This window comes from Vipera ursinii (assembly GCF_947247035.1).
Source record: "Vipera ursinii genome assembly, chromosome: 2".
In the NCBI taxonomy this organism is placed as follows: domain Eukaryota; kingdom Metazoa; phylum Chordata; class Lepidosauria; order Squamata; family Viperidae; genus Vipera; species Vipera ursinii.
The window spans coordinates 122,878,614-122,898,689 of record NC_139513.1 but is presented as its reverse complement, the minus strand read 5'-3'; the positions used below and the strand labels follow the sequence as shown (position 1 = coordinate 122,898,689).

The 20,076-nt window shown below is 39.5% G+C and overlaps 1 protein-coding gene across 1 annotated transcript in view; it reads right to left on the bottom strand.

The window, feature by feature from the left end:
• The window catches only part of CACNA1G (calcium voltage-gated channel subunit alpha1 G), a gene marked incomplete at its 5' end in the record, with an annotated part of 425,627 nt that overhangs the window by 28,316 nt on the left and 377,235 nt on the right, over nucleotides 1-20,076 (bottom strand). The window contains 6 exons of the mRNA XM_083353918.1: nucleotides 1,241-1,362; nucleotides 1,473-1,551; nucleotides 3,862-3,932; nucleotides 6,426-6,559; nucleotides 8,814-8,923; nucleotides 19,292-19,443. Of these exons, the coding sequence (XP_083210044.1) occupies nucleotides 1,241-1,362; nucleotides 1,473-1,551; nucleotides 3,862-3,932; nucleotides 6,426-6,559; nucleotides 8,814-8,923; nucleotides 19,292-19,443 (668 nt within the window). The remainder of the gene's footprint in view (nucleotides 1-1,240; nucleotides 1,363-1,472; nucleotides 1,552-3,861; nucleotides 3,933-6,425; nucleotides 6,560-8,813; nucleotides 8,924-19,291; nucleotides 19,444-20,076) is intronic.

Below are 20,076 nucleotides of genomic sequence, written 5' to 3'. Positions count from 1 at the left end.
TCATAAAAGGTAAACGTAAAGGTTCCCCCCACACATGCGTGCTAGTCGTTTCCAACTCTAGGGGCTGGTGTTCATCTCCGTTACAAAGCCGAAGAGCCAGCGCTTGTCCGAGGATGTCTCCGTGGTCATGTGGCCGGCATGACTAGACGCCAAAGGTGCAGGGAATGCTGTTACCTTCCCACCGTAGTGGTCCCTATTTTTCTACTTGCATTTTTACGTGCTTTCGAACTGCTAGGTTGGCAGAAGCTGGGACAAGTAACAGGCACTCACTCTGCTATGCGGCACTCGGGATTCGACCCGCCAAACTGCCGACCTTCTGATTGACAAGCTCAGCGTCCTAACCCACTGAGCCACCGCGTCCCTTAGTACTTAGTATTTTTCATATGCTGGATGAAATCTTTGAAAAGATTACCATCCCGCACACAGGCACAATGCATTTAGAACTGCATAACATTCTGACATCTACAGATAAATCAGTGTATTTGCAATGGCTGCTTTCTTGCTTTGGCCAAGAGAGAATGATTTCATGATTCCAACTGAAAAGGCATAATCCACCAGAGCATTTGTAGAAGTGATTAGGGCCTGGGAAATGTGAATAACATCAATTATGTGCTGAGTTTGGCCGCTGGCATTGTTTGAAAACATTTACCTAACTCAGAAGCTAATTACTCTGGCTTTACTCATATTAAGCCTTTTCCTTTTGATTAGTGCTGGGCCACTTTTTGGTGGCCTTCACTTTAACTGAAATAAAATAGTAGGTTGGTACAAAATGACATTGTGCATAGCCAGGAGTCTTTTAAAAAGTTTCGAAACAAACCATGATGCCAAACCTCAGATGCAAATTACAAAAGGATTCTGAAAGCTGCAAATATCAGTGAGGTCTACATGGTTCTGTGGGTTGCCTCTCCATGATCCTGATGATGTCACAATCACAATGTGATGCCTGATTGACTAAGGTCGTTCCATGAATAATGCAGAAAAAGTGACAGCTTAATCAAAAATGGGCGTGGAGGGGGGGGGAATGATACCTATTGTTGCAAAACTTAGAAGAAACAATTTGGATAAGTATATAATTTGTTATTCACTTGTATATCCTGAATACTGCCGGAGCATCTTACTTATACTTAAAATTCAGAGAATGAAAATATTCCAAACAGTAATTGTGCCAGTCTTTCAGAACCTGAAAATATATGTTGTGTTTTTCTACTCATTTTGTTTTTCTGATGACAGACAATTTTACCTTCATTATCCCATTCCAATTGTCTCCTGTGGATACACGGAAGAGTGTGAGGAAAGCCATTCCAAAGTTGCGAAATGTTGCATGCCTCCCTAAACCCTCGCAGGGATGAGTGTCATCACATTCTGTGTGTGCAATAAAAAATAAATAAATAAAGACAATTTAGTCATAAAGGGGTTGTTTTGATGTTATTGCCACAAACAATTCTATAGTTCAGGCCATGCAGAGAACTTACCAAGATCCCCAAACAGCTCCACCCCAAGAGCTGCAAATATGAAAAACAACAACATGAAGAGGAGACCTAGATTCCCCACCTGCAACGAGATAAGAAATGAAGGGGAAAAAGACTCATTGAGGTTATACATCACCCAAGTAACTTTCACAATGAGGAATGTATATGCTATATTAGTTTCCCAAAGGTGAGAACGTGCCACTTTCCACATACTGCTGAATTCGTTTTATCAGAGTAAACATGGCCAACAGTGAGGGATGCCGGGAACTGTAATTCATCAGTATTTAGACATTTGCAAGTTCCTGCATCTGAATATCTCTCCTTTCTTTCTTTAGCTTTACTAAATCTCATCTGGTCACTAGTCTATTGCTAAGATTTCTTGTGTGTGAACATGTACACGTATTTTAAATTTAGACAGTGGCGTAGCGTGGGGGGTGCAGGGGGGGCCGGCCGCACCGGGCGCAACATCTGGGGGGGGCGCGCTCTCACTGAGCTGCTCAGGGAGCCCCAAGGGCTGCACAGAGTTGGCTTGGCTCCGCTTTCGAGCTGCTCTTTCTTGCAAAGCGAAATGAGTCCAGCAGGTGAGATGGGCGGCCACATAAACTGAATAAAATAAATAGAAGCGGCCAACTCTCCGCCCAGGCTCAGGCCAACCGCAAGCGCCCCACAGGCGCCCTGGCAGGTTTGGCCGAGCGAAGACGGACCCGCTGGCCGGCCGGCCTAGCTTCGTGCGCATGCGTGGCTTTATTTAGCGGGGCTCACGTGCGAGCTTGAATGCAGCGGCTCTTGCAGGTCGGAGCCCCGCCCAGCCGCCCTCGAGAGGGACCCGGAAGCATCCCGCATGCGCGCGACTCTTCTTGGAAAGTCTACGCCGCTGCGGGGCACGTCTTTTCAGCAGTGCCGTGACATCACCGCCCGCCCGCCCCTCTATTTCCGCTTCCGGTTGCCTTGCCCCGGGTGCTGACAACCCACGCTACGCCACTGAATTTAGATGTCCATAAGTGTTGGTAATAAGAGAAGGACTTGCATTGAGAAAAATGATTCTGAAAGCTTTTCCTGATCCCCAAATGCCTGGCTGAATAAATAAACCAGTTTTAAATGTCAAGTGACTAGTCCACTGACTACAACTTGCTCCAGTAAAAAAAAAAGCAAAATATTTGAAAGTTTAAAAGCTGAGCATATGTTTCTGCTCCATCAAGAGTTGTAGCTTTGGGATGTTGTGCATATTGCATGGTGCATAAGCACAATATCAGATTACCACCTGGCCCATTATATAGCACTAACAAAAAATCTTGTCTTCTAAACTTGGTGCTTTTAAGATGCATTGGACTATAACACCAAATGGCCATACTGCCTGGGAATTATGAGAATTACCACATCTGAAGGGAACTAGGATGAAGAAACTTGTTCAGGGTCTGGAAAATTAACATTTCTGAGCTGTAGAATTGATTTTTGCTCTGAAGATAAGGAAAAAAAATCAGGAAAAGAAAAAGCATCTGAGTGCTTACATTTTTGGACTTTTGTTTCTATTTGGGTTTTTAAATTTCAAAAGAGGTTTAATTTTACACCATTAAATTTGTGTGAATTATACTCAAAAATACAGGAAGTATTGTCATGAGGCATCAACTAATTAGCTTTAGAGATTGCAATCTTTTCATTAGAAAGAAAGGTTCTCTCTTGAATTGGCACTAACTTACACACAATGTCTTTTGCTCATAGATGGACAAACATAATGCAATTTTCTTCCTCCAGCCTTTCCCCTCTGTTTTATTAATGCAAATTGTTTCTTACTTTTTTTTAAACAACTTATTTTAAATAGATAGATGGTTTCTGAATTGGCACAATTCCCTCACTCTTCTTTTTTCTCACTGTATCAAGTTACTGATTTACTTTGGGGTATGTAAGTACGGGCACAACTTATAGAAGGAATAGCAAAACCTGGGCGGCAAAGTTAAAAGAGGGATCAGCCTAGAATCCCTATGTAGCCACAAGCAGATTTAACTACATAGGGATTCTAGGCTGATCCCTCTTTTAACTCCACCCCCAGGTTCTACTAGTCCTTCTCCTTTACAAATGAACACTTATATTTGATGCAATTTTCTTGAAAAGGCCAAATCTCCAACTGGATAGGGGCAAGCAAATCTGTGATGATTAGCAAATGGATAACAAAACTGACCAGGAGGCAAACTACACTGAAAAACATACTAGGAAAAAAAATACTAGCTGAAGAATTCAGGGGAAAAGCAGTTGATTTCAGCCAATCCCCAACAAAGTTCTAGCCTTCAAGAAGACACAAATATAGGAACCTTGCACAGAATTATCTAAATTCCTAAGATAATTAGGCAGTGAAGGAAACTTAACTGAAGTCTGGATGATTAGACTGAAAGGTTACCTGAGGCAGTGCTTGCATGACTGTATCCAGAAGAGCTCTCATCCCTACAGCCATCTTCAGCAATTTTAACACTGCAGAAAAAAGGTTTGTGATATCATTGTCATAATAATGATGCATGGAAAGGAAATGTAAATTTCAATATTCACAACAATTACCCGAAGAATCGTGTCCTAACATCCTCCACTAACAGTCAATGTGCAGGACAATGTTTTATGGAGTCTTCTTCAGCCTAGAATACTTCAAATGTATTGGACTTCAATTCCCAAACTTTGCACTGGGAAAGCTGTTCAATGAGGTAGCCTATCATGAGAACACAGTGCCTAAAATGTCTACAAAACTATGTTCTACACAGAGGTCCCAAGGATGAAGTCCCAGTTCTTTCACGTACTAATTGAGGTGATGCCAACATTATAACAGGAATGCAAAAGGGGCAGTGGTGGTTCGGTAGAACCGGTAGCTAATTTTTTGTTGCCCATGCCTTGAATGGACTTCTGGAAATGGCATCCACACAGAGAACTGGTTGTTCACATATTTGAATCCCACCACTGAAAAGAGGCCTACACACACACACACACACACACACACACAAACACACACAAACACACACACCAGCTACTGAGCAAAGCAAACCAGTTTTCAAAGGTGAGAAATTTATCTAATCTATCATTTCTGAAAATTCATCTTTGATCTCAGAGCTAAGAGGCCAAGTACATGTTCACTGATTTAAATGGCACCAAGACTGAGGAGGAAATCAAAGTTGTTTGTACTCTTTGATTCCAAATCTAGGACACAGCAATAGTGAGCCTGTGATCTTCCAAGCTGAGGACTTCATAGCCTAATGTCACCAGCTTCACTTGTTCCATAATAAACTCCTTTAATACTTTGTTGCCTGGAGCAAACAACACCATGTATAATTAATAAATAACACCATTGGAATACAGTGGCACAAATTAATCAGAGTAGTTGGGACCAACTAGTTTTAATACATTACTATTTGTAATGTCTGACACCCAAACAAGTGTTCACAACAGTAACAGAAACCTGTTTTTGAGAAGATATGCTAGTCTAGTATTGGAGAGATCCAGAGACAAATCCCTGCTCAGCCATGAAGGTCAGTGATCTTGAGTTGGTCAGGTTGTCTCAGTTTAACTACATGCATAAAATGGAGGAAAGGGAGAACTTTGGGGGACACCTTGAGAACTGAGAAATGCAGGAAGCTCCTTTGGTTGAGAAAAATCACTGTTTCATCGTTGTTGTTGTTAGTTGCGAAGTCTTGTCCGACCCATCATGACCCCATGGACAACGTTCCTCCAGGGCTTCCTGTCCTCTACCATCTTCTGGAGTCCATTTCAGCTCATGCCTACTACTTCAGTCACTCCATCCAGCCACCTCATTCTCTGTCGTCTCCTTCTTCTATTGCCCTCAATCTTTCCCAGCATTAGGCTCTTCTCCAGTGAGTCCTTCCTTCTCATTAGGTGGCCAAAGTATTTGAGTTTCAACTTCAGGATCTGGCCTTCTAAAGAGCAGTCAAGGTTGCTCTCCTCTAGGACTGACCAGTTTGATCGCCTTGCAGTCCAAGGGACTCACAGGAGTCTTCTCCAGCATCATAGTTCAAAGGCCTCAATTCTTTGGCGCTCAGCCTTTCTTATGGTCCAACTTTCACAGCCATACATTGCAACTGGGAAGACCATAGCCTTGACTATACGCACTTTTGTTGGCAGGATGATGTCTCTGCTTTTTAGAATGCTGTCTAGATTTGCCATAGCTTTCCTCCCCAGGAGCAAGCAACTTTTAATTTCTTGGCTGCAGTCCCCATCTGCGGTGATCTTGGAGCTCAGGGAAATAAAATCTGTCACTACCTCCATTTCTTCCCCATCTATTTGCCAGGAATTGAGAGGGCCGGATGCCATGATCTTGGTTTTCTTAATATTAAGTTTCAACCCAACTTTTGCACTCTCCTTCTTCACCGCAACAAGAGGCTCTTTAGTTCCTCTTCACTTTCTGCCATTAGAATGGTATCATCTGCATATCTTAGCTGTTTCATCTAGCTAGCCCATAATTAGTTCCGGGGATGCAAGAGATCAAATTGTCATATTTTCCACGCAAAACTAGACAATGGGTTGGCTACAATGGAGTTATTAGCAATAGCAATAGCAATAGCACTTACTGTATATATTGCTTCATAGCACTTTACAGCCCTCACTAAATGGTTTACAGACTCAGCCTATTGCCCCCAACAATCTGGGTCCTCATTTTACCAACCTCGGAAGGATGAAAGGCTGAGTCAACCTTAAGTCGGCGAGACTTGAACTGCTGAACTGCTGGCAGCTGGCAGTCAGCAGAATTAGCCTGCCATACTACATTCTAACCACTGCACCACCATAGCTCTTAGCTCGATTAATAAGGCAAGATAATAGACCAAGGTTAGCATTAGCTTTGTAGTGGATGCTTAAGATGTATACATGCTACTAGGAAGAGTCTATTATGCCAGAAATTATCAGTTCCTATTTGGCCAAAAGATTTATAGGGTGAAGAGCTCCAGAAACAATGGGGTGGGGACTGACCTCGAGCAATCCTGAGGACCCTCATAATGCGGATAATGGTAGGGTTGATGGGCAGTGATGCATTCACCTCAATCTCTTCCAGTGTGATCCCCATGATGGACAAGAGGACGATTGCTAGGTCTAATTGATTCCATCTGAAGGTGAGACAAAAATCAAATGGAAAAAAATTCTGCTAAATTATTTGCTAGCAAAGGAGGGGGTTATGTGACAAAGAATTTCAATCATTTCAGGCATTTATGCATTCATGAACTGACACTCCACCTTTAGCAGTTTTTGAGATAAATCAAATTAAACAAAAGATGCATTATTAGAATACAAATTTAGTCAAGTCTGAATACACCAGCACCTGGAATGAATTAGTCTGCAGGGCAACAGAAAAAAAATAAAAAGATAATGTTGACTTCAGTTTTTAAAAATATTTTATTCAAGCTATGTTTCTCTAAATATTTTATTAAAGTGAACTTAGTTTGTCCAAAATGTTTTTAAAAAAGACTTGCTATTGTGGGGGGGGGGCAATGCAAGGAAAATTTTCAAGGTTATATGGCCAAGAAGGGGTTCAGGTACAAACAGAACAAGATGCTCTTGATGGAGAGGTATCACATTAATTCTATATCATCTGAGTTTATTCAATATATTCACTATTTATGTCTATGTCTGAGAGAGTTCTTCACAATCTAATCAGCTCACTAAAATAATGACAAATAACTAGTACTGAGAAACTCTGCTCTGCTGCAACTTCTCCATAAGTAAATGAATTATTTGGGACTGCTGAACACCTGAAGAGATATGACAGTGGCACTAACAGTTGGACCGTTCTACATGCTCATGAGGAAATAACATTCAAGATCCCCATTTGGCACACATGGGCACTTTTAGCACAAAATGGCTGCCATGGCAAACATGACCATCTTTCCTGAGCTTGCTCTTCACTGTCCCCTCTAAACTTCCCCATATAGCAGCTGTCACCTCAGTTTGCCTTTGACATTTTACTAAATAAGTAGGCACACCAAGCTGCAGTCTCCTTTCATTTCTTTAAAAAAGAGGTGCCTCAAGGATAAATGCATTTTTGGAAATAAAGCTTGTGTTTGAGGCTGGTATTTTGCATTGCAGCATGCTAACTTTTCATTTTAAAAACATAAAAGAATAAAGGCACAAGCTACGTACATTAAGCAACAAGGGAGAAGCCAGTATTTTCTCTCGTGTCTATGAGGGCCACAGTGACAACCCAAGATATCAGTGTGATGGGAACAAGATTGGTTCACATTATAGGTAATCCTTGACTTATGACCATAATTGGTATTGGAACTTTAATGTGGTCATTAATGGAGTTGCACCTAATTTTATGACTTTTTTTGGCCAGGGTCGTTAAGCAAATCAATGCAGTCATTAAATGATTCATGCAGTTGTTAACTAATGCTGGCTTTTCCTGATGACTTTGCTTTTTCAAAACTCCTGGGAAGGCTACAAATGGTGATCACATGACCCCCGGATGCTGTAACCATTGTAAATATATGCCGGTTGCCAAGCATTCAAGTTATGATCAGTGACCTTGGGGACACTGTGATGGTCATAAGTGTGAGGATCAGTTGTCACTTTTTCAACATTATAAGTTCAAACCACTATTAAACAAATGTTTTTAAGTTGAGGACTACCAGTAATAAGAGAGTTACAACTGCTGCAAATGTGGTGTGCAGATGTGGTGGAGCAAAATACACCAGTATGACATGAGTTTGGGGACAACTACTGCATTAGATGATTTTACCATAAAGAGTTTAGCAAAACACGGACTCCTTCATAGAGGGAAGCAGAAATTGAGAAAGGTAGGCATCCATGTTCATATATATTTCTGTATCATTTGAATTCAGTTGGCAAAGATGAAATATCAATATAAGCAGCTGGAAATACTTCTACAGATCACAACTAACTCAGCTAGTTTCAATAGGAAATCAACCTGGCATCTTTCTAAGTTTTGCCCACTTATTTTCTATTTTTTATTAAGTCATTAGTAGTTAATTGCCAAATGTGGTAAACAGATAGGTAAAATTAAACTTTCTAATATATAAATCAAGGCTGATTCTAATACGATGAGGATCCACTTTAGAAAGATTTTGAGGTACAATTAAAAAGGCATAAAATTACTATGTGAGTATTCCTATTTTTCCAGGTTTTCTCTTTTTTTTAAGTGTCACAAAAAAGATACTATTTATGTATTCAACTAATTTTTCTGTTAATTAGCACATTAGCATTAATAATGGTCCAAAAAATAATCTACATCTATATATTTAGACAACAGAAAGAGCTGTAACTGGAAGCATTAGGAATGGGACTTTTTGAAGGAAATAAACCACCACAAAACCACCTTGCCATGTTATTCTGAATCATTATTACCTATCTTGAAAGAACCGACGAAACCCAAATGCAATGAGCTTGAAAACTGATTCCATGACAAAGATGATTGTGAAAATGTAATTGCAGATCTTCAGAGCTTCCTCGAGAATCTGAAAGCAGAGAGAGAGACAAACGGTAGATAACTGCATATTGTTAGGAGGATATTGGCAAATTTCAATTTCAGTTGAGTCCATTCTATCCTCTGCTTTATAGGAAAAAGAGTGAACTGCTAAATGAAGAGAAGCTTGTAGATGTAGTATATCAGACACCAGGATAGTGTTAGTTTTTGAAATGTTGCTGTCATTCCAAGTAGAGAGATGATAAGGGCAAAAGTCAACCCTCGATGCTTTTCAGGAAAGTTGACAACAACAAGTTCAGGGCCTAAACATCATGAGGACTACCTACATCCACTGGATTTTGCCCATCCAAAAGAACAGGAGGAGTGGACTCTCTTTTCATCCCTTATTTAAGAGATCCCAGAGAGCAGCAAACTGTAAAGACTTGGCTATTCCAAAAAGTTTCCATTGAGGAACTGTTGGGCAGAGAGAGGCCCCCTGCTACAAGATATGTCCATGTAAGTTTACCCTTTCGGTGCAAAGTGTATTGCAATTGTCAGTCGCTGGTTTGCCTTGCCCTTTCTTTTGCCTTGCCCTTTCTTAATTGCCTAACTGGACAGGGTCTTATGGTCTGTTCTGAGTCTTCCTGGATTAGGCTAGCATATAAATCCAAGTATAATCAAGCAAGCAAGCAAATAAACAATTTAGGCTGGACAAATAACAATTCCCTTCGCCTTAGTTCTCCAAAAGACAGAATCTATTACTAATATGTCACTGCTTCCTTTTATCAAATACTGCTATCAAGAATGTATCGCTGAGTAGAGACTTTGGGGAGATAAAATTCTAATTGTTAAATGACAGTATTTCATGAATATTTAATCCTGATTCCAAATTTAGAGAGAGAAAAAATAGGTTATTATGGGAAGAAAATATCATGCAGTTATTAGAGGGAAAAGATCTGTATAGGAAGTCATTGATTTAAGACCACAATTAGGACCAGAATTTCTTTTGTTAAGTGATGTGGTTTTAAAGCACAATATCATATGACCACATAACTGAGCAATGGCGTTCTTGGCACTCCCATTTGCTGTCATTAACTGACTTCCACTGGTCATTAGCTGAGGACCCACCCCAAAACAAGCCATTTCACGCTTGGTCTCTCCCAGCCCCAAGCCTCAGTAGCATAAGGGACTACCTCCAATTCAACTTCCCCACAAACCTATCTACCCTCTATCTCTGCTCTTTTGACCATTCTGCACTCTGGCTTATGGGGCAGCAAGCAGTGCCATAATGGCTGCTTGCCAGGCTGTGGCTCAGAGGCTTCTTACCATATAGACCGCAAGAAGTCGCTGAGCCACAGTGCATGAAGCTATCAGGATTACCTGTAGATAAAATATAGAAAAGATAAAGCATCATGGAAATAGAGGCAAATGTCCCAATTCCAGTTTTCAATCTTCCTTGCAGTCATGAAAAAGTACAGAGAAGAGCAATAAAGCAACAAAGATGATCAGGGGACTGGAGGCTAAAACATATAAGGAACGGTTGCTGGAATTGGGTATGTGTAGTTTAATGAAGAGAAGGGTGAGGGGGGACGTGATAGCAGTGTTCCAATATCTCAGGGGCTGCCACAAAGAAGAGGGAGCCAAGCTATTCTCCAAAGCACCTGAAAGCAGGACAAGAAGCAACGGATGGAAACTAGTCAAGGAGAGAAGCAACCTAGAACTAAGGAGAAATTGTTCCTGACAGTCAGAACAATTAATCAGTGGAACAACCTGCCTCCAGAAGCTGTGAATGCTCCAACACTAGAAGTTTTTAAGAGACTGGATAGCCATTCGTCTGAAATGGTATAGCAAGGGGTTGGACTAGATGACCTCCAACGTCCCTTCCATCATCATCATCATCATCATCACCACCACCGTTGTTGTTGTTGTTGTTGTTGTTGTTATTATTATTATTATTATTATTATTATTATTATTATTATTATTATTATTATTATGATGCTTGTTTTAAAGAGAGGTGGCAGGTTTTGCAGTTTGCTTGTGAGCAGATTGGCTAAAATGTGTGGGATTCCATCTAAATTCACAGCCAGGATGTAGCCTTTATAGACAATCAGTTTAGCCAAACCTGGAATTAATTATTCTATAGATTAGGATATTTTCTTTTATGACAGGATAAGATTCCTCTTGGTGAATTTCATTTTTTTTTTGGATTTACAAAACTAAAAATTTAAAGGTTAAAAAACATTTGACAAAAAATCTTAACAGGAGATGATTTAACAAAGTTTAAAATGGGCAAAGGGAAGAGTTATAATAAAAAAAAATAAATTATTTTATTAAAGTGCATTGGAATAACTACAACTGAATTAGGCAAAATCAGATCTTCCATGGGAATGTTTTTTACATATTGCTAAACACTGCAGATAGTTTGCGGAATTTACAAAACGAAAGATAAGTGTAACATGAGTTGGTTCCAAGCATGATTGTAACTATAAAGATGTTGATGTGACATTTGACTACAATTATGGAATTAAGAAGATAAAACAAGAAAAAAAGTAGGGAGAATTTGCCTTTCTTTCTTCCTTTGAGATACTTTCCACTTTTGGATTACAAAACTCAGAAAGTAGGAAAAGAGGGAAGGAGAGTATCCTTAGAGCAGCCTGAAGAGAAAGCAATTCAATTAGATTTACTTCAAAAAAATATTTGAACAACTTGGCAGTAAATTAACTGAATTATTTGAGACTACATTTACAACTTTTGAGGAAAAAAAAGGATAAAAGATTTGTAAAGATGAAATAGGAGATGAATAATGTTAAAAAGTAGGAAATCTCTGTCAAGTAAGTATCTGGAGATATAAAACAAGTTATGATAGAGTAGAAGTTGTGGATCATAAGACAGACGTTATTGATAAAACTGAAGAGAGAACTGCATAATTCCACTGGAATTGAGAAAGAAATAATCTTGTCTGAATCTATTCCAGAGAATTCTGATGAAAATATTAGAGAAAAAATTCTACAGGTTTTGACAAATTTTACATTGGGGAGAGGAAGACATAGAGGCAGAGATAGATAATGTTTATAGGCAGTTGGAAAGAAAGGCATGGAACTATTTTTATATATGATAACTGCAGTGAATTGTTATATGCACAGAAGTGGAAAATTTCAACATTATCCACTATAGAGGAATCTATGGTGAAGACGATGGAACTTGCTGAGATGGGCAGTTAGACATCTCTGATCAAAGACATTGTCAATATGTATTGCTGACTGGAAACACTTTATAGATTTTTTTTTGCATGAAATAGAAGAAAATGAACTTATATGTTTTTTATGATTAAAAAAAATTAAAAAGAGTCATGCTGTATAACCATAGATCAAGAGGTAAATTTATACTTATAACTGCTGTAAAGAAATTTTAAAGGCCTTTCCTTCCTTCCTTACAATATTAATAAAGTTATATATAAAAAAGAAAATGGAGTACATTTTTGAACTTTTTCAAAGTATAATGGGCTTTGTGTTTTTGAATGTGTCTTTTCCCTTCCAGATTACTGCCTTGCCTGATCTTCCTATGTTTGTTCAATTTTTTAAATGTTTTTCTTCCTGTTCTTTCTGGGTCCCAACCAATCGAAAAGTCTACACCTGAGTAGTAGTATCATGGTGCTAAGTGGCCTGTCAGATTTGTTTATATGGTAATATCCTGCCAATGAGGTTCTAATATTAATGCCAATATTCTACTGGACAGATAGAAACTAGGGGTGACATGATAGCAGTGTTCCAATATCTCAGGAGCTGCCACAAAGAAGAAGGAGTCAACCTATTCTCCAAAGCACCTGAAGGCAGGACAAGAAGCAAAACCTAATCAAGGAGAGAAGCAACCTAGAACTAAGGGGAAACTTCCTGACAGTTAGAACAATTAACCAGTGAAACAACCTTCCTCCAGAAGCTGTGGATGCTCCAACACTGGAAGTTTTTAAGAAGAGACTGGACAGCCATTTGTCTGAAATAGTATACTATAGGGTTTCCTGCCTTAGCAGGGGGTTGGAGTAGATGACCTCCAAGGTCCCTTCCACCACCACCACCACCATCATCATCATCATCATCATCATCATCATCATCATCATTATTATTATTATTATTATTATTATTATTATTATTATTATTATTATTATTATTCTGTTGTTTTTAATATATCTATTTATTGTTTTAGCTTGGGCATTGTGTTTAATTCTTTTTTAACTTTTGTATCTTTGTATTTTTATATGTTTGCCCTGTTCACTGCCCTGAGTCCTTCGGAAGAAGGGCGGTATATAAATAAAATTATTATTATTATTATTATTATTATTATTATTATTATTATTATTATTATTATTATTATTATTATTATTATTATTATTATTATATTGGTCTAATTTGCAAAACAACCAGTCTGATCCTGCCAACAGACAACAGAAGCAGTTTATCATTGGATTCTTTGCTCCAGCTCAGGAATCATCTGTGCAAGGAAGTTTCTACTGCTACTTGTTGGATCACAAAGTTCACAGGAACTCAGAGTGTTTCCAAATGAAGATGCCATTACAAATCTGCCACTGAGATTTGTGAAGCTGTGGTTGCATGTTTCAATGGAAGTTATGTAGTATTTAGTGACCAAATGTACTGCACATTCAGTTCAATTTACATCAAACCTATTTGGCTCATTGTATCGGCATGAGACTATTATTATTTCTAGATGGTGACACTGGCTGACAGAATTAGCTAAACATTTGGGTAAAAAAACCCAATGATTGCATCCTTCTGTGTTTCATAATCATACAAAGCTAGTCACTGTTAAGACATAATTAACAATCTACTTTAGCGTGAAATTTACGGGATCATAGTATAAGCAACCAGCCACTTGTTCAAGATGAAGCAGCCACCGAGGTTATACACTCCCATATTTTCTCATCATATTAGACTTTTAAGTACTTTTGAGTTTCCATCTCTACTTCATCTTTGTTTACCTATGGCATTTGTTCCTTCTCAAAGCGGTAGGAAATAAAAATAACTCTGGTACACAAATTGGCAGCCATTTCCATCTAACTGTCATAAGTAAGTGATTTGGAAGCAGTTGTTCTTATAATTTGAACGCACAATTTTAAATGGAAGAGTGCGTCTGCTAATGGAGCAGGGAGTAGCTGCTCAGCCAAAAAGCTGAATCATCACAGCAGGAAAGAAAGACAGGCCCTTAGTTTCTGGTCCTGCTGAAAATTAAATTGTTGAGGTTACAAGAACAGGTTGGGCTGTTATTTTGTGTAGTCATGGAGTTAGGTGAGTTTAAAGATTTCAGGATTCTGAATATAAGGACAGGATTCTGAATATAAGGACAGTAAAATCAACATTTATACTTTGCTTGAATTAGTCCAACCATGGTTGGCCTTGGATATTATTAATTGCTACCACCACCACCACTACTAAAAAAACCCCTTAGGGCAAAATGGCCTATTCTCTTAGCATAGTATAGTCGTACTCCAGCATTTAAGCTTCTACGCTCTGTTGGTTCTATCCTTTCTTACTTAGTCTCCATTTCTGCCTCCAAGAAGAGGAGATCTACAGTGTGTACTACTGTATATGTATGTGTGTGCGGGTGTACACACATCCACATCCATGGTTCCAGGGCTCCTGTGATATCTCATTAGCATTTCTGCTTCAAAGCCAAACTAAGTTTACTTCTGGCTGGATTTCCCAAATTTTAAAATGGCAGAACAGTTCTGAAATTTGAGAGGATGAGCTCCTTAGGGAAAGGATTGTTTTCCCCAAACTCCCCCCAACCTCCCAACCTTCCTTTTTCCCATTCTTTCATCCCACTGGCTGGCAAGCTGTCCTAGTGTCCTCATATACTAAGTTTCAGGATGGACTGTCAGACATAATATGGTGGGTTTTTGTTTTGTTTTTGCTGCATCACAAGTGTGGCAATGTAAAGGCAAGCCACTTCTAGCAATTTCTCTGCCAGTTGGAAGTGGGTGGGGCTGCCTGGCATTGCTAACAATTATGGTGGAGGTTCTTGTGACCTGAGATCTGAGGGAATGGTGTGGGACTGGGTGAGGGAAATGTGTTGGTGCAAAAGTGTCAAGTGGTATCATGAGTGTTACAAGTATTTTATATTTACACATCTTATTCCATTTAACTGTGGCTCAGATCATGAGCTTCTCGTTGCAAAATTTAGGCTTAAACTGAAGAAAGTAGGGAAAAGCACTAGGCCACTCAGGTATGAACTAAATCATATCCCTGACGAATATACAGTAGAGGTGACAAATAGATTTAAGGAATTACTGTAGATCTGATAGAGTGCCTGAAGAACTATGGACGGAGGTTCGCAACATTGTACAAGAAGTAGCAACTAAAACCATCACAAAGAAAAAGAAATGCAAGAAAGCAAAATGGCTGTCTGAGGAAGCTTTGCAAATAGCTGAGGACAGGAGAGAAGCGAAAGGCAAGGAAGAAAAAGAAAGATACACCCAACGGAATGCAGAATTCCAGAGAATAACTAGAAGAGATAAGAATGCCTTCTTAAATGAACAGTGCAAAGAAATAGAAGAAAACAATAGAATAAGGAGGACTAGAGATCTCTTCAAGAAAATTGGAGAGATGAAGGGAACATTTCATAATGCTTTTTCCTCTCAAGACACTCAGCAAGTAAAGCCAGTTTTCTGCTGAAGTTCTTCACAGAAGAACTATACAAGAACGAGCTTAACGTCCCTGATAACCACAATGAGGTGGTCACTGACCTCGAGCCAGATATCCTAGAATGTGAAGTGAAATGGGCCTTAGGAAAGCTGAGCAACAAAGCTAGTAGAGGAGAGAGTATTCCAGCTGAGCTATTCAAAATCTTAAAAGACGATGCAGTAAAAGTGCTACACTCAATTTGCCAGCAAATGTGGAAAACTCAACAGTGGCCACAGGATTGGAAAAGATTGGTTTACATTCCAATTCCAAATAAAGGCAGTGCCAAAGAATGTTCAAACTATCGCACCATTGCACTCATTTCACATGCTAGTAAAGTTATGCTTAAAATCCTACAAGCTAGATTCCAGCAGTATGTGGATCAAGAATTACCAGAAGTACAGGCAGGATTTTGAAGAGGCAGAGGAACTAGAGATCAAATTGCCAAGATATGCTGGATCATGGAGAAAGCTAGGGAGTTCCAGAAAAACATCTACTTCTGCTTTATGGACTATGCTAAATTGTGTGGATCACAACAAACTGTGGCAAGTTCTTAAAGAGACCATCTTATTTGTCTCTTGAGAAACCTATATACGGGTCAAGAAGCAACAGTGAGAACTGGACACGGAACCACTGATTGGTTCAAAATTGGGAAAGGAGTCTGGCAAGGCTGTATATTGTCACCCTGCCTGTTTAATGTATATGCAGAGCACATCATGAGAAAGGCAGGGCTAGATGAATCAAAAGTTGGAATTAAGATTGCCGGAAGAAATATCAACAACCTAAGATATGCAGATGATACCACTCTAATGGCAGAAAGTGAAGAGGAACTAAAGAGCCTCTTGTTGTGAGTGAAGAAGGAGAGTGCAAAAGTTGGGTTGAAACTAAACATTAAGAAAACCAAGATCACGGCATCCGGCCCTCTCAGTTCCTGGCAAATTGATGGGGAAGAAATGGAGGTAGTGACAGATTTTATTTTCCTGGGCTCCAAGATCACCGCAGATGGGGACTGCAGCCAAGAAATTAAAAGACGCTTGCTCCTGGGGAGGAAAGCCATGGCAAATCTAGACAGCACACTAAAAAGCAGAGACATCACCCTGCCAACAAAAGTGCGTATAGTCGAGGCTATCGTCTTCCCAGTTGCAATGTATGGCAGTGAAAGCTGGACCATAAGAAAGGCCGAGCGCCAAAGAATTCAAGCCTTTGAACTATGGTGCTAGAGAAGACTCCTGTGAGTCCCTTGGACTGCAAGGTGATCAAACTGGTCAATCCTAGAAGAGATCAACCCTGACTGCTCTTTAGAAGGCCAGATCCTGAAGTTGAAACTCAAATAATTTGGTCACCTAATGAGAAGGAAGGACTCACTGGAGAAGAGCCTAATGCTGGGAAAGGTTGAGGGCAAGAGAAGAAGGGGACAGAGAATGAGGTGGCTGGATGGAGTCACTGAAGCAGTAGGAGTGAGCCTAAATGGACTCCAGAAGATGGTAGAGGACAGGAAGGCCTGGAGGAACATTGACCATGGGGTCGCGATGGGTTGGACACGACTTCGCAACTAACAACAAGAAGTCCATTTAATCCCCACGATGTATTTATATGGTTGGATGCATTACATTTATAGTGGATTTTGAATTGAGGTGTGTCTGGTGGAAAGGTCAAAATCTCAGAAAAACTGGCTTCTTCTAGTTTTTCGGTGAAGGATTCATTATCAGACTAATTCTGATAGTCTGAATTGAGAAGAGAAGAAGTTGAGGCTTATTGTGGCCATTTTCTATATTCTAAAATTGGAAATGCTTTTCACATGTAAACAGCCATAAATTAAATGCAAGAGGATATAAAATTGGCAGTGTTAGTCATCATCAGACGAAAATAGATAGCTGCAGTAGTGGAGAATATACTGTATTTGGGAGTTTGGCTGGTTCTTGATGGTATTTGCCCATTTTTTTCCTCCTTGCAGGCATTTCTATAACATGTTACCTAGTCTGATAATGAGTCATCTCTAAGAAGAAAAGTAAGCTTAGAGAACACTAAAACACCCACAGAACTAAGTAGATTGACACATCTTTTGCCTTAAACTTCACAATGAGCACAAATGAGCCTTGGTGGAGCAGTGGGCTAATGCCTCCTTAAGTAACAGCAGCTGCCTGCAATTAGTGCAGGTTCGCATCCCACCAGGCTCAAGGTTGACTCAGCCTTCCATCCTTCCGAGGTAGGTAAAATGAGGACCCAGATGGTTGGGGGCAATAAGCTGACTTTGTAATAATGCTGCTTGGGGTGTGTGTGAAAGCCCTAACAAGCAGGCATATACATAGAATGAAGGCTACTGCTAAGCTTGTAAGCCGCCCTGAGTCTTCGGAGAAGGGCGGGATATAAATGTAATAAAAATAAAAATAAATAAATTTTAAAAAAGCTTCAAAAGAATTGCATGCATCCTTCTGTATGTATGTCCCCATAATGACACAGGCAGAATAAACATACAGCATTCAGATATACTGTACAGTGCTAAAGCTACTAATTATCATGTGGTTAAAAGCAGAAAACTGGCTTTACTTGCTGAGTGTCTTGAGAGGAGAAAGCATCCTGAATGTTAAAAAGTCACCAAATTTAGCCCTTCCTTGGGAAACACTAGCTTTGGCACAACCGGTGTTCAGAATCTTGACTGCTTCTACAGTATCTTAGCAGCAATTAACATCAAAGGAACAAATTCTGTGATTCAGCAGAGGAGCCAGTTATACAGACACCGGCCCCGCCCCAGTCACTGGAGCTGTGGCAGCCATCTGGTTGGGTGTTTAATCAGGATTCCGTTCAGAGAAACATAGTGGACTCATTGGCCTAAATGGCACTTTCCAACTTCCGTAAGCTTAAAAAAAGGAGACCTTTAGAATTTCCCACTGAGTTTTATCCACCAAGGAGGTTTAAGATGTAAACCCAAGAAGGCTTATTACCTGAGTTAATCTTTATTTAATTTTTCAGCATATTCATTCATGCATTTTTTTGTAACAGATTATTTAGATATCTGAAAATCTGAACAGTTATTAGAAAGAAGGCTGTTAGTACCAAAAAGCTTTGGGACTGAAAGAAATTACACAGAATGTTCAACTTTTAGGATTATTTTATACATAATAAAAGCCCTTCAGTGGAAAGCAACCTTGTAGCTTCTGTAACTCATTCTTGCATTTAGTTTGTAATATACAATGCATATTGCATGTCCCCAATCCAGGGAAACCATGTTTCCTACATGTTTCCCTGACGCCATAGGAATGCAGCTTACCTGATCTTCATGGATTTGGCTGTGAATTGATGTCATCTGCAAATACTGCATAACTCTTGGAAAAATATCAAAGTGTCAAAAGTGCAGATATGATTGTGTGTCTGTGTGTCTGTGTGTGTGTGTGTGTGTGTGTGCGTGAGAGAGAGAGAGAGAGAGAGAGAGAGAGAGGGAGAAATGTAGGGTTTGCGAAAGAGTATCTTAAAGTATTCAAGTCAATCATATTTGGCTAAAATCCAACATTTAAATAAGTGTGTGTGTGTGTGTGTGTGTGTGTGTGTGTGTATGTGTGTGTACGTAACAATCAGAACTAAAGGAACTGAGTCTCTGATCCTCAGTGCCATCCAAGTGAAGAAAGCAACATGCCACTACCAATTATTCTATTATAATTAACAGAAATGCAGTTCTAATTCTTTCTAGCAATGATGCTAATATCCACCATTGACCAATACTCTTCTATCCTACCTTGGGCTGGTGGTAATGCTCCATGGCCATGGTGATGACATTGAGCCCAATCACACCTGTGATGAATAAATCCAGATAATGGGTGGTGCACATTTGGTGAATCAGAAGTCGGAAGCGAGAATAATCAGAGTAATACGGTTTACACTGTGCTTCTGAAAAGGAAAAAGTGAAAGAGCAGTTCAGAAAACAATCCCTTTTTCTCAAGGCCAGGTTCAGCACTGGCTTTCAGATCCATTTAAGTAAGATTCCCCCCCCCCCACAGAAGTGGGGTAGGGCAAATGTGTTTACAAACTACTGTAATTAATGCACAGCAAGACAGTACATTCATATACCTGTTCTAGCAATTCCAATAAAACATGCACAACAGCCGGGCTTCTGTAACTAGATATAAGGTGAGTGAAGCATAACATCATTTCAGGTTTCAAAATAATCTTAGTAAAAAGATTATTGTTTAAATATATTACATTTTCTTGTTATTGCTGTAGAAGGGGAAAAAAACTACCAGACTTAGTAGTATGTGACCAATTTTATTATACATAATAACAGCAGCTTGAAGCATTAGCATGAGATATTGAAAAACATAAAAATTTGGGGGGGAAAAATCAAAGTTTGGGGCAACTTGGAAACAATATACAAAGCCTTTTGACAATAGTAGTCTTACATGTAGAGATCATTCATGACATATTTAGGGTAGAAATGCTGTGGTGGAATGCTTACATGTCTGCGACATACACCTTTTGTTTTACAATGTCCAGATAACCTGGAACCTTGTATATGTCAAGCTT